General features: G+C 38.1%; 1 protein-coding gene across 1 annotated transcript in view; it reads right to left on the bottom strand.

The window, feature by feature from the left end:
* ABCA13 (ATP binding cassette subfamily A member 13) overlaps positions 1–15,795 on the bottom strand; it is a 199,941-nt gene that overhangs the window by 90,952 nt on the left and 93,194 nt on the right. The window contains 4 exon segments of the mRNA XM_048076400.2: positions 6,091–6,181; positions 12,559–12,789; positions 13,209–13,366; positions 14,139–14,335. Of these exon segments, the coding sequence (XP_047932357.2) occupies positions 6,091–6,181; positions 12,559–12,789; positions 13,209–13,366; positions 14,139–14,335 (677 nt within the window).

Raw genomic sequence — 15,795 nt, 5'->3', positions numbered from 1 at the left:
AAATGTTGTACATACTATTGTAGCACCGCTTCCATCAATTTTGTACAGATAGTCAAAATGACCTCTTCACATCCTTTCATACATTAAAGTGAAACATTAATCTTCCTAGCAATACTGTCTTAAAATGCTTGTTCTCCAGGATTAGCAAATAACTTTCAAAGTCAGTGTTTTCTAGGATATTACTCCCCATTACGTAGATATATCCAGCATATGGCTGAATCAAAACATGCTTTATTTACAATAGATGCAGTTTCTCCAGAGGTCTGAATCACTCTTTAGGACTGATCTAACTCATTGTCATTACCATTCAGCCAATTCCTTGCAGCAGTTGCAGCTTTTCTGATGAGAAAGATACCTAGTTCAGTATCACTGATGAAAATAGTCAACAGAGTGAAACCCCATGAAATCTCACTGAAAGCTCTTCAGTTTAATGTTTCCTTATGGTGACTATGTTTTATTCATCAGCTACAATTTCTTAATTAAATTAGCTTTCAGGTTATTTTTTATAAGCACTGTAAATTATCTCTTAAATCATAATAGGAGCAATGTAACATTTTGCCCAATAGCCTTCAGAATGGCTAACACCAGCTGCTTCACAGAAAGTGTTAAGTAACCACAAAAATTAGTTATGCATCAACTTGCTTCTACTCCAATACTTTCAGTGGCTAACTTATCCAAGTATTACAAATGTATAAGCTTTAATAGCACATCTTTAAACAATTCATATTCTATATTATATCACTCTTTGGGCTTTTTTTTTTTTATATATTGCCGAAACCAGTCCCTATGATATTATATATCACTGTGTCAAAAAATATATCATTTGATCTATTTTGAATTTTCTACAGCTTTGTTTCATTTAAACTTTGATATACCAGGTTCCAATTGTACTTTACTTCCAGGAGAGTTTTGATCAAAAGCTGGTATTTCCCAAATATGTCTAACATAATATCCAACAAAATTAATTCATTTGGCTCTTCAGCAAGATATCTGAATACCTTAACAATCCAATGAATCCACTCTCTACCCTATCGTCCACTTTTGCATATGCTCAGAATATTTTGTTATTTATCCATGGTTAGCTATGGACTAGTTATGGACCACTTAGACTTGCTCTTAGCTCTACTGACTGTTTTTGTGCATACACTGCCTACTGTATTTTAATTTTTATTAGTATCTATAGAATTGGTCTCTCCAAATATCCAAGGATATTTGGCTCCAGCGATTTTGTCATTCAGCCATTACAAGCTGTCTATCCTTCTTTTTTCTGCATCTACAAAACAATAGCCTTCAATCATGTGCCCCAGCTGTGTAGAAATTAATTATGCATGTGCATATTAGAATATATGTATCTATTATGTCTGCACACATATGCATACCCTGACTTAAAAAGAAAATCTTAACAGTTCTTACCCCTCCCCAAAAAAAAAGGTGAGTTTTATCCCAAGTTTTTTTCCTCAGAATAAAATTTTAAAAATGAGTAAACCTTCTGCAAAGGAAATGGAAAACAGTAGAAGTTACACTGAGTGTGTTTTGTATCCTTAGAGTTAACAAAATTATTAATTTTTATATCTATTACATTACAATTAAATTAATAGACTGCTACTTTCCTCTAATATCAGCATTTAGAGAGGGTCAAATAATACTGCATATATTCTACATAAGTGGTGGGTTGACCCTAGCCAGCAGCTAAGCACCACACAGCTGCTTGCTCATACTCTCCCATCCTCCAGCAGGTTGGGGGAGAGAATAGGGAGATCAGAAGCAAGAAAACTCATGGGCCAATCTAATAACTGAATAAGAATGGAAGGGAAGAAGAAGAAAGAAAAAAAATATACAAAAAAAGTAGACTGATGTACAGCCAACCTCCAAGCAATGGCTACTTCCTCCGCCCCCCCAAAAAACTCCCCTCAGTTTTTATTGATGAGATTGACATTCAGTAGTATGGGACATGGCCAAGCCTCTGGTCCAGGCTGTTCACCCTCCCAGCTTTTTGGCCACCCCTTGGCCTACTTGCTACAGGGAGGTGGGCAGAGTGGGAAAAAGAGAAAACCTTGACACAGCAAGCACTGCTCAGCAATAGCTAAAACACTGGTGCATGATCAACACTGATTTAGTCACAAATTGAAAACAAATCACAGAATCACAGAATCATCTAGGTTGGAAGAGACCTCCAAGATCACCTAGTCCAACCTCTGACCTAACACTAACTAGTCCTCCACTAAACCATATCACTAAGCTCTAAATGTAAACGTCTTTTAAAGACCTCCAGGGATGGTGACTCAACCACTTCCCTGGGCAGCCCATTCCAATGCCTAACAACCCTTTCAGTAAAGAAGTTCTTCCTAATATCCAACCTAAAACTCCCCTGACGCAATTTTAGCCTGTTCCCCCTCGTCCTGTCACCAGGCATGTGGGAGAACAGACCAACCCCCACCTCGCTACAGCCTCCTTTTAAGGTATCTGTAGAGTGCGATAAGGTCGCCCCTGAGCCTGCTCTTCTCCAGGCTGAACAATCCCAGCTCCCTCAGCCACTCCTCGTAAGACTTGTTCTCCAGACCCCTCACCAGCTTCGTTGCCCTTCTCTGGACTCGCTCGAGCACGTCCATGTCCTTCCTGTAGCGAGGGGCCTAAAACTGAACACAGTACTCGAGGTGCGGCCTCACCAGAGCTGAGTACAGGGGGACAATCACTTCCCTAGACCTGCTGGCCACACTGCTTCTTTTACAAGCCAGGATGCTGTTGGCCTTCTTGGCCACCTGAGCACACTTCTGCCTCATATTCAGCCAACTGTCAACCAAAGCTCCCAGGTCCTTCTCTGCCAGGCAGCTTTCCAACCACTCATCTCCCAGCCTGTAGCACTGCTTGGGGTTGTTGCGCCCCAGATGCAGGACCCAGCACTTGGCCTTGTTGAACCTCATACAGGTGGCCTCAGCCCATCGGTCCAGCCCATCCAGATCCTCCTGCAGAGCCTTCCTGCCCTCGAGCAGATCGACACACGCACCTAACTTGGTGTCATGTGCAAACTTACTGAGGGTGCACTCGATCCCCTCATCCAGGTCATCGATAAAGATATTAAAGAGGACTGGCCCCAGCACTGAGCCCTGGGGGAAGCCACTAGTGACTGGCCTCCAACCGGATTTGACTCCATTCACCACAACTCTTTGGGCCCGGCTACCCACCCAGTTTCTAACCCAATGAAGCATACGCCAGTCCAAGCCAAGAGCAGCCAGTTTCATGAGGAGAATGCTGTGGGAAACAGTGTCAAAAGCCTTACTGAAGTCAAGGTAGACCACATCCACAGCCTTCCCCTCATCCACTAAGCGCATCACTTTGTCATAGAAGGAGATCTGGTTCATCAAGCAGGACCTGCCTTTCATAAACCCATGCTGACTGGGCCTGATCGCCTGCTTGCCCTTCAAGTGCCACGTGATGACACTCAAGCTAATCTGCTCCATGAGCTTCCCTGGCACTGATGTCAAACTAACAGGCCTATAGTTTCCTGGGTCTACCTTTCGGCCCTTCTTGTAGATGGGCATCACATTTGCTAGCCACCAGTCGACTGGAACCTCCCCTGATAGCCAGGACTGCCAACAAATGATGGAAAGCAGCTTGGCCAGCTCTTCCGCCAGTTCTCTCAGTACCCTCGGGTGGATCCCATCCGGCCCCATCGAGTTGCATACATCTAAGTGCTGTAGCAGGTCACCAACCATTTCCTTGTGGATTGTGAGGGCCCCATTCTGCTCCCCATCCCCTTCCACCAGCTCAGGGTACTGGGTATCTAGAGAACTGGTCTTGCCACTAAAGACTGAGGCGAAGAAGGCATTAAGCACCTCAGCCTTTTCCTCATCTCTCGTCACTAGGTTTCCCCCTGCATCCAGTAAAGGATGGAGACAAAGCAACATACCAGCTGGTATGAAGAAAATTAACTCCATCCCAGCCAGACCCAGGACAACAAGTCACCGTAAAACATGAGTAGAAAGTATCAAAGGTCTAAATTCATTGACATGTTATCGTGTTTTACTGAACTGATGTCTCTTGCCTCTTTTTGGCATTACCATCAGCCTAAATCATGCATTGATTTTATTCATTTTCTCTACTTATTTAAGAGCGGACATGCACACTGCTCCAGTGCACCACCTTTTCTGGGAGACAAAAGACAGTGTTTTGGTTTCTACGCAAATGTGACTTCTCAAGGGCTCAATACCAGCAAAGGATACCTAACACCCCTGACTTGTGCTTTGTCAATGGACCTCTCTAATCCAAATTCTTTTACAAATCAAATAGCAGCATCCTGTGATCTTCCCAATAATCCAGCTGTTTTCTCCGGGGGGGGGTTGAAAATTCATTTAACTACAAGTTTGACTGCCTTTGAATTTGCTTTCAAAGACAAAATTATACAGGTCAAGCTATTGCCCATGGAGTATTCTGGTTAACGTTGACAATGATGGATACCTTTCATGACCATTTCCCAGATCCCTTATGCGTACACTTCACAACTGTCCTTAATGATGAATGACAGTCATCTGCATTGAATGACAATTTTCTACCATTCTCATCACCAAAGAAATGGCGTTATCATCACATTTTCTTACTATAATTTATCAGACTTAAAAATATAGAGCCTGTGATTACTAGACTTTTTTAAATCAATGTAACAAATTAAAAAAAATACTAAACTATGTGTTTTGAAATGTGGGTAGTAAAAGATACCAAGCTGTTAAGTACAATATACTCTGTTTTCATTACTTTAGGAACAGTAAAATCTTATTCTTAATAAAAATGCATTGTGGAGAAGACTCTTTTGATTTGAAATAGGTTTGGATATCCTAGCTGAGCCTTGAATAAATGCACAACTGATTGTTAATTATAAAATAAAGGGCTAGCCAAAGCTATGTTTTAAACAGAAGTCGAGTTCTCACCACTCACAGGAGTGGATATGTTATGTATTTAGTGAGGGGTTTTTTGCTATATAGTTACATCTTGACTGCTTCGATAGGGACTGAAATAGCCCAGCTAAAAAACTCTCGCAAAAAGTTATCCGATAAGGTTTGCACTTTGTGAGAAAAAGACTCAACTTATGCCACAGTTCTTGGCACTGATTATTCATTACTGGCAGATGCAATGGAATTTATTATAAAAAATAATACAAGTTTGAGTCAAAATTGTTATTCCCATTACTGTAACAATTAAGGTCATTCATAGACCAGGATTCGCTGTGCCCATGTTCTAGAAAAACAGAACTAAAAGCATGACATATAGAATAAAATGTTGTACTTCTAACCAAAGTCTATAATCTAGGTATGTCATCAAATACAAAGAGACTATCATACCTAACTATAGATGCATAAGAATGCAAAGAACAATGAGAAAATATCAGTCAGCTTGCACAAGCAACATTAGCAAACTTGAGGCTGGCATTTTGCAAGGCATCACATTAGTGACTTCTTATAAGAGTTTTTAAGGAGAACAAGCTTCCTAAGGCTTTCACAAATGTTAACGAGGAGCTCCTCCTGGGCTTGCAGGGCAGGAAAGTAAAAAGCATAAAGGAGTTTTTTTTTTTTAAACAGATGAGCAAGGAAACCTGAAATAACATTTCACTGGAGAGGACAAATCATCATCTAGCACGGGGGCAACAGATCTGTTTTTCATTATTATTATTTGAACATGGAAGGAAATTAATATACCTTTCTAGTAAATCACAGTTTATATATCTGTGGTATATTTCTGAAATATCTATCCATTATGAGTAAGAATTAAAGAGGGTAACTAGTTGCCAGGGACTAGTAGGAAGGAGTATGTTAATGCTGATGCAGTAAGAGAAACTTTGTGTGCATGTATACACATTTTAGAAGGATGTGAAGACAACTGCAAAGTGATACAGAGGTGAATCAAAGAAGGTATATAAAAACTTACTACCCAAGGAAGAACACTTCACACGTTCAAAAAAAGAATTACCAGGTGGTAGCAGACAGTATTCTACCTTTGCTTGTACATGCCTCAACTTTGGGAGCTTTGTGCAGGTTTATCTTTGGGTTTGTGATCTTTATGAATCTGTCTGACTCAAAAGGTACCTAATTTTCTACTTACAGGCTGATTCAGCAGTTTTTGCATTGTCCAGGTGTGCTGTCTGTGGAACAAATGGTATCTTCTCCGAGTCCTGCAGTAACTTCAGAAATACCTTTCATGGGATATAAAAAAAATAAATAATAAATTAGATTCCATTTTCTGTAAACTAGTTTTTGTTAAACTAGATGCTGAGTGATCTGTGTAGTCAGACAGTAGTAATGGCTGTTGTAGCCACTCTGCTGGAGTATGACTATAAAATTATTCAAACTCTCCAGAAGAGGTACCCTGAGAATAAGGGGAAAGGAATAAATACCAATAGATGCAGAAGAACCTATGCAAAGCATTGTTGTCCCAGTCACCATCTATCTGCAAAGACTTTTCAACAGACTGCCAGCCCTTATTTGACATTTTATTCTCCTAGGCTGTGGCATGCACTCAGTTACTGCAGTTTTTACCAGGTGTATAATTACAGCTCCAAGCCTCTTCTGATACTGTAGCTAGAAATTTGTGGGCACAACTGGAACTGCTACCAGAGTTCTAGTTGTACAACTAGATCTAATGTACAAAATCCTACTGAACTGAGAATCCACAGAGGTCTGGGAACTGTCCATAGATTTCTAGAAGCAGGCAGGCAATCTCACCATCTCCATTCCCACCCAACAACTCATAAAGGTTCTCTAATGCTGAATTTGAAAAATAGGTAAATTAATCCATTTTAATAGCAAAACCACTAGCACGTATACTCCAAGATGGAAGACGTTGATCTGTTGATATAATGAAGATCCTGTTACCTAAAATCCCTGTGGGAAACACTGGAAATATTTGTTCTTTTTAATAAAAATAATAATCTAAAAATCTGCACTGCATTAAAATAATAAGAGTTGAATCTTCCTAAGTGGGGGGTAGATATGCATCAGAAAGAAGCTAATGATAACATTAAAATAAACAGAAGATCACACCAACTTTACAATAATGAGATCTATTTACATAGTATACACACTTTGCTTAATAGATTTGTGTTACACCCACTACTGCATGATTAACTCTGTTTCACAGTTCTAATCACAAAGTCCTTTGAATTTCATAGAAATGAATTTCATTTCTCAGTCTCTCAGACTTGATGAAGCCTGGAGTAGTTTTCATAGTGACTTAGTTATTAATACCCACCCCACTTCTTGTAAGCTGAAATGAAAAATAAAATTAAAAATTTCTTAACTTTGCCTGAATTGCAATTTAAACAGTGACCTAGGAACTTCAGATTAATAAATAAATATATAAATAAATGAAAATACAGCTACTGTGATCATCTCTAATTGAACAGCAAAATTGTAGCCAAGTTTTATTTTCTCTTGATGAAAGCCTTGTCTTCTGTGTTTGGGCTGAGCTGCAGGACTCTGATTATAACTACACTAAAACTTTTCAAAAACATTAAAGAATCATTTACTTATTTCCACAAAAGAACCTGATACCAGCTAGAACAAAAAAAAATCCTTGTTTCTAAGGAGCTCGTACTGTAGACAATAAAATACGGTCAATTTGAAATACTTTATTGTTGTGGAAAGATATTTCTTGATTTGCTAAGGTCTGACTGTTACATAAACCATATTTTGCTTAGTCAATATAATTGCCTTTTAATAGCAATTATTGATTGCATTTGTTACCTGCCAACTTTCAGGAAATGCTTTTGGCCATTAGAAACTGTAAGGCTAGAAGAAATTAAATTCCTACTGACATGGATTTATTAAACCCTGGAGGGATATCCTGACAGCCCAAAGCCATGTTCTAATTTGTTGCTTTGGGCCTGCTTGCCAATGGCTCCTCTGTACACCAATTCTGTCAAGTGAACCAAGGCAAACTGAACAGGCTAAAACCACAAAGGAAATGCTCCTGTCCAGCTAGGACAATGTGTACACTACAGGTTGTTGCCTGCACATACTCAGTTCAGCGTCAAAATTCCTTCTGGGATTACAGACAGATCTTTTCTTCTTTAATCATGTTACATAAGTTGAAGAGAAGACGTAACTAAACCTTCAGAAAAAAAAAAAAAGAAAAAAGAAACTTTTGCTAATACATACTTCTATCCACTGATATTTTAGCAACACTTCTGGAACCTCTTATCCTACAAATCCTGTGTGTATTCTAGCTATTTTAGGGTGGTTTAGGGTGGGAAAGTGTTAACTGATTGCTGTCAGTTTATTTGCAAAAAGCACCTGCAAAAACAGTAGTCAAAATTGTGAAGGGTAACAGATGAAGTAACATAGAAGATACATGGAAGTCCCTGAAATGTAAGCAACACATGGAATGAAGATCAAATGGAAGCAGTGTTTAACATTTTCACAGGTGCTTTTATAGATCTTTGCAGTAAGGCATGCAGACTCCTATGAACACGTCCATGAGCAGACAACAGTACTACATACACATTGTTCTATACTTGAACCATGGGTAACAATCAAATACCCAAATCTGGAGGTGGGGAGGGGAGGGGAAAGAAAGAAAATAAGAAAGAAAAAAAAAAGGAAATATTCATCTTTCACTTAAGGAATGTTTACATTTCATAAAATTCATCATGCCTGAATTTTGTTCGGTGATTGAGCAGTACCAGGGCAAGTATCCCTGGCAAGTCTCTAAGCTTTAGGCCTACATCTGTAATCCATATTTTACCTTAAATAAATTCCCTTTGTAGGAGCCAGTTTTCCTCTTAATATGTTTTCTATACTTTTTTTTTTTTTTTAATTTTAATTTTCTTCCATGCAGACCTAGCCTAACATAGCCTTCTGCAGCTACAGCAGTGTTTCCTTAATTGGAGTGATGCAGAAGCAGTCTTAGAGCTATTCACTATGGATGACCATTGACCTCAGTCAATGGTTTATTGTTGACCTCAGTCATCTGCTAAACAGGAACACTTCTGACTGTCTACACAGAGGAAGACAGACACTTGACGCAGGTGAGAGCAACAGAAAGCCTGTGCTTCCGTGAAAGGGCTTGAAATAGGAGGAGAGTGGCACAGCTCACTGCCAGCCATTGTCCCTGTGAACTGGCTGCATGCCTGACACTGAAGGACCACCTCAGCCGTTCTTGGGAATGGGGACAGTGCTGGTTGTTGAGAAGGACCACCCTACTTGCATGCAGCAGTACCGCCCAGGCTGCTACTTTCAAACCACCAGGTTGTGAACAGGTATAGAAAGTGCATTCCCCCCTAGGAAAAAGGTCTGGACAGGTGGCAATACCACAGTGAATCTGATATATTTGTGCCATTATTAGACATTGTTACAGGCCTCTCAACAAAACTGAATCTCATTAGAAGATAAGTAGTGTTTCAAGGCCAAAATATTTCAAGGAGATATATGGCCTTTCTTGGGAAAGTTTTGGGGCAAATTGACTATTTCAAGGAAGTTAATTTAAAGAAATACTCCAGTAACAGGTATTTCAACACATCTGAGTTTGTGAAGATGTTTCAATGCTTTAGTTCTCTTCCCAGTGCTAAGCAAGAAAGCAGCAAATTTTGAAATCTCCAGAACTGCCAGAAAGTGAAACACCGTCCTCAGGAGAGTTCTCATTATATACTCAGTATAATGAACCACCCTCCCATTCTCCTCTTTGTTCTGTTATCTTTGGATTACAAGCTTTATAAAGCATAAAAACATAAAGAGTTTGGGGGGAAAAATAAAACATAAAATGAAACAAGTATAATATTAGTTAGATTCAAAGATGCCAGGAACTTATTTTGTTAGAACTTCAAAATTTCTTTGAAGCATGAATGGCAGCCTGGCTTCCATTGAAGTCTAAGATTTTAGGGAGTAGAAGTATTCCTCAGACTGAAAAAGAATAACGGTGAGTGCATGAGAGAACGAAAAGAGAGGATAAAATAAAAATTAGAACACATTTCTTCCTTTAAAGTCAGAGTTCTTTGTTTCCAGATTGAATTGTTTGAATAGACTAAATAGCACTATTATGTGCTATCCATTTAGTTGCCAATGCAAAGAGGCTTTTGATAAGAAAATGGAGAATGGAGGTTGTAACAACTAATGATGATATGCAGAGATGACAGAAATCACCCGAAATTAATGCATTAAGTCTTCAAGCTGAAGAATGATACATCAATATCTAATATCATCTTTAAAGCTTTTTTTTTTTTTTTTTTAACCTCCCTGCAGAAAACAAGTGAAAGCAAGCTCTCAATTGAATAACAGATGCAGCACATGGAAGAAGCGTCCATTTTTCCTGTGACAGCTTCACATTTACTTTACAGATACAAATTCTGGAAAGTCTTGTGATATCCAATAAGAATGTAATCAAAAAAGGTTCTCAACATATACATTACCTTAAAATCTGTAAAGGTTGGTAGTGAATGTTATTCATACTTATAGCATGTTAATCAACCTATATGATTTGAAAGAAAATAACAGGGTCTTTCAAGGCAAGCTGTTTGAGGAGAGCTTTTGACTTGCCTCATACAATTGTAGAGAAGGGACATAATTCACTGTATAAGAGTGTGTAATATTTAACAAAATTGTATAATATTTCTTTTTTTTTTTCCCCCCTCCCATTGCCATAGCAAACGCTTGCCACAGTAGCTTACATGCTGTGGTCATATATGACAGAATTGCCAAGGAGACATCTTTTTTTTTCCTTATTTATAACTAAGTTGTATAGAGCTTAACTTTAAAGGAAATCACATATGTGCTGGTAAAGCATTATTTGGTCTGTAGTTTAAAAACAAATCTGGAAAAACAGGTCCTTTATGTTTGTACAGGCTCCTGACAACATCTGTAGCATATCAACATAGTCCTAAAGACATCTCTCAATGGACTGGTTCAGGGTACAGCAACTCCACTTGGTGGTGAATTTGTTAGATGAATTTCTTGAACAATTGATATTTAAGTTTACTTACGTTATTGGGATTCTATTTAAATTTTTCCCTATAGATTATGTAAGATTAATAATTCTAAACTTGCAACAACAAACACAAAACTGCTGATACTTCCAAATATCTGACCCTATTAATTCCCATATATATAGCACACACAGCAAAAATACAATGCATAATTAATATCTGACAGGCCTTCAGGAGCCTCATCTTCATAAAACTGAGAAAGAAAATCATTTTCTCTGGGGGGACTCCGTTGTTCCAGCTGATCTGTTTAGTGTGTGTGTATATACATGTAAAGTATATATATGTGTAGATACATATACACACTGTATATACATGTATATGTATTAGTGTATATAATAATATGTATACATATTAGTGTGTATATATATGTAAGTATGCACATCTCTCTCTCCATATGAATACAAAATATTTTTTTAGAGATTTCTAGCACAGTTTTGCAAAGTCCTAAGCTTTATAATTCAGACAAATTTTCAGTAAATTATTTTTTTCCTCTCCCAAGAGCTAATTGGACTGAACCTCCAAACTTGCAAGTTCGCAGTTCATTCCGCTGCTAAACATTGAGGACAGCATTGTTTCTGATTAGGTCAATGACACATCAAATTTTCCATTCTTAAATGCAGAAACAAACTTTTAGGAGTTACACAGATCCTCGGGGTTCACATCAGAGTCTTGGAATAAGTCATTGTAGTGGAGTGACTATTGAAATTAACAGCATAAAGTATTTGATATTTGTTTTTGTACTGGGTCAGGCTGGGATGTTAACTTTCCCTGCAGCAGCCCATACAGTGCTGTGCTCTGCACTCGTAGCTAAAACAGCAATGGTACCACACCAGTGCTGTGTCTGCTGCTGAGCAGTGCTGGCACAGCATCAGGACTCTCTCTAACCCCCCTAGGGGTGGGCAAAAATGTGAGAAAAGAAACATCACCAGGGCAGCTGACCTAAACCAACCAAAGGGATATTCCATACCATGTGATGTCACACTCAGCAATACAAGGTGGAAAAAGGAGGAAGGGAGGGGTGGGCTCTCATTGTGGAAATGTCTGTCCTCCTCCCGAACACCAGCTACGTGCGTTGAGGCCCTGCTTCAAGGACGTGGTCAAGCATCGCTCATTTGTGGGAAGTAGAGAGTAATTTCTTTCCTCTGCACTTCCACATAGCCTTTACTTGTTTTGTTTAGTTTTCCCTTTCCCGCTCCCTTTCCCCCTTTCCTTTTTTTTCCCCTTTAGTTAAATTGTTAATTGTTTAGTTAAATAGTTTAGTTAAATTGTTTAATTAATAATAAACTTTCCTTAATATTTTTTTTCCTTTAATTAAATCATCCTTATCTCAACCCGTGAGTTGTTTTTTCCTTTACTTCTTCCCTTCCTCATCTAAGGAGGGGGAGTGAGAGAGCGGTTGTGGTGTTCAGCTGCCTAGCACGGTAAAACCACCACAGTTTTGTGTTGCTTTTTTTTGTTTGTTTGTTTGTTTGCTTTTTAACATGTTTCTCACAAGAAACTGTTGTGAAATTTGAAAGGTACAATAAAGAACAGCTGGAAGCAAACACAAGATTGTCTAACAAGAAAATGCAATTACACAGAAAAACTGAAAATACCTCTTCCAAAGTGGTATCAGAAATACCATAGCCAGTCACATGTAGATGATGAAGGCTTTGATCTAAAGCCTGAAAAAGACCTTTAAAAGAGGTCTTATCTGCCCTTTCTGGAATCACGTAGGTCAGCTCAGTCCCACTGTTCTCTTTCAAGAAGGCTTCTGGTATGTGGGTCTGTACCAAAGATGTGACCCGAACAACATGCACAGGATCATGGATTTCAAACACAGAAGGCTAAAAAAAAAAAAAAAATGGTGGGGGGAAGGAGAAAAAAAAAAGTTAGCAGAAGTGGACTTGAATTCATACAGGAAAATCTCCACTGATGAAACTGCATCTAACCTGGGACATGGAGACTAATTCCCAGAAATAAGAACAGTAGAATTTTAGCTAAATCCTTTAATTCATTTTCAGAGATGTCCCCTTAAATTCATCATTTTCAGAGATGTACCTATATTTTTTTTAAGTAAAATAATAACAATAAACAACAAAAAAAGCTGATAAAAACATGTTTTGCTGACTCTCTAATAATCTCTATCACATACTACTTCCAGGCAGGGAAGAATATGCACAGAATTCCCTTGGAATATAACCAGCTATTTGGCAGGCTCTAATGCAGTTAGTCTTAAGTTCTGCACATTACATTTTTAGTATACCTTTTTTATGAGTGTTAGACTGTGTCCCTGGCCATATGTTTCTCTTAGATAAGAGGGAGAACCGCAGCACCTCAGCTGGCCCTGCTGCAGGATGGCAATGCGATCGCTGAGCACCTCTGCCTCATCGAGATGGTGGGTGGTAAAGATCAGTGTGCAACCTGCATCAGAAAGATTAGTACATGTCCACGAAACCTGGCTTCCACAGAAATAAATCTGGCTTTCAGGAAGGTCCTTTAACCTTAATGGAATGTGTTTCAGGTTCCTTCAAAACATAACTGCATGACACAAACAAAACCTGTATTCAAGATTTAGACTCACCGTGTTAAATTCAGGTCTAAACATGCTTTGCCTGGTATTACATGTAATGGTTTAATATCGCCTACTTTAAGTTCAAGCTATTTTAAGAGCTTAAGAGATTCCTTAAAATCACATAACTGCAGTGTCTGTTTCAATGGATCATTCACTGTGGTTTATTACAGCTAATTGACTGCTCACTTGCTGAAGACCTTGTTTCCCACAATCCATTCTTAACCTCATGGCACTTACAAGATTAATGTATCAGACTGACTGATGAGTATATCTTTATTAGAAAATACATCCATCTATCTACAAATATGTGCAAAATTGGAAATGAAAGACAGAAAAGATCTTTGAGAAACAAACAAAAAAGAAAAAGGTAAGAACCTACAGGAAAAGTCTAAAAACTAAGCTGAACCTTCTGTTAGATTAGGCATCTTTCTGTGAGATACCTAATCCTGCAATCTAGCTTGGCTGCTTTAAAGTTTCCTGAGTTGATTATATGTTACCTGTGAAATTAACGTATTTACTTATGAAAAAGCAATACTAATATTCAGACTATCCGCATAAATTTTATTGAAACAGAATTCCAGAAAGGAAAATAAGGAAAAAATGGTGTATAAAACTTTGTACCTGCTTTGTACTTCAGAAGAACATCCCAGATACAACGTCGGGAACATGGATCTACTCCACTGGTGGGCTCATCTAGAATAACAGTCTTTGAGTTTCCAATAAAGGAGATGGCAATTGACAGCCTCCTTTTCATTCCCCCAGAAAGGGCTCCAACAGGTTTGTACTGATGCTCCGATAAATCCACATCTTCCAGAGCTCTGAAATAGGAGTAGAGAATCTTGAGCAATTTTGTAAAAGCTTTCCAGTCACATCATCTCCACCCAGAGCAGAATTACCAAGAAAAGTTGTAGATGAAAAGATAACACAGCACTACTATGACTGATTATAGAGTTTGGTGACAAAAATTAATAGAAAAAAAAAAAAAAGTGAGCTATAATTTCTACCTACAAAGTGAAAAGCCCATCACCATCTGAAGTATAATTTCTGGAATAGTGTTATGCAGGATAAGAACAGAGAATAATTTTTAAATTAAGTCAAATAGAATAAATACAAGCTTGTCCACTGATTATAGCAAACTCTAGATTATAGCTTCTTAAACCACAGGTAAAGATGGTTATTTTCACAACTCAAAGAGTGCTTCAGTTTTTGCAACTACATAAACAGCTTAAAAAATGCCTGTAGACATTTGAACATTGGAAGTAAATAATAGGGTAATGCTGTTTGTTTTTTTTTTTTGTTGTTTTGTTTTGGTTTTTTGTAACACTGCCTTTTTCTTCCCTTTCTCTCTCTCTTTTTTTTTTAAGACATGTTCTTGTGAAGTAAGCAGATTAACAGTCCCCAGAAAAGATAACAGTACCTCATGTAACTCAATCCGATCTGCCTGGAGGTTCCTGTGTTAGGGACTGGTAGGTATCTAACATGCAGTGCCTGTTCAGCCCTGGCCCTCCGCTGATCTCACAGCTGAGCAGGGTATGGACACATATCCACTAAAGACAGCACTGAAAGACCACCAATTTATTTCTCATCACACTGAATATCGGTTATTGACCAAAAAGCTTTCAGTTGCTATCAACGTGGCAAGCAAAATATAAAAGGATCAACAGTTCTAAAGTAATCTCCTGAATCATCTGAGTGAACATGCAACTTAAACCATGATGTTTACACAGAGCAAGTTTTTCATTTTTAAGGAAACAGATCTGTGTAGTTGTTTTACAGATATATAATGCATGAAAATGACTCTTAATCTCTTTAAAAGCCATCTTCTTTTTTCTTAATAAAAAGCATTTTTTTCACTGTTTTGTTATTTTTCTATTTTTTATGAAGTATTTTAAGGTATTCATTGTCTTAATAAAATACAATAACATTTTCTTAGTGGCCAGGCCTGCAGAGTCCAGAGTATACTTATGTGCCATTACTAAGACAGATCGCTGCTGAAATTACGGCTGAGCAGTCTAAGTACAATAAAATACAGAATATTACTTTGCATAAATTTTAACCAAACACTATGTTTTATTTTCCCTTGTTGTTCTAGGGAGTTGTTTTTAGAGAGATTTCAGTGTCCCATGCCAGAGATTTTTCATATCAAAATTTTCAAGTAACAGGTTTTTATAATAGCTACTAAAAAGGAAGGCCGCTTTGCTTCAAATGTGTCTACGTATGACTAGTTGTACATTAAAGAGAAGTCCCATCAACTCAACATTTCCACTGACATGTGGAA

The sequence above is a fragment of the Anser cygnoides genome, chromosome 2, assembly GCF_040182565.1.
Source record: "Anser cygnoides isolate HZ-2024a breed goose chromosome 2, Taihu_goose_T2T_genome, whole genome shotgun sequence".
Taxonomy (NCBI): Eukaryota; Metazoa; Chordata; class Aves; order Anseriformes; family Anatidae; genus Anser; species Anser cygnoides.
The sequence above is the reverse complement of the archived record's forward strand: the minus strand, read 5'-3'. Positions and strand labels throughout refer to the sequence as shown.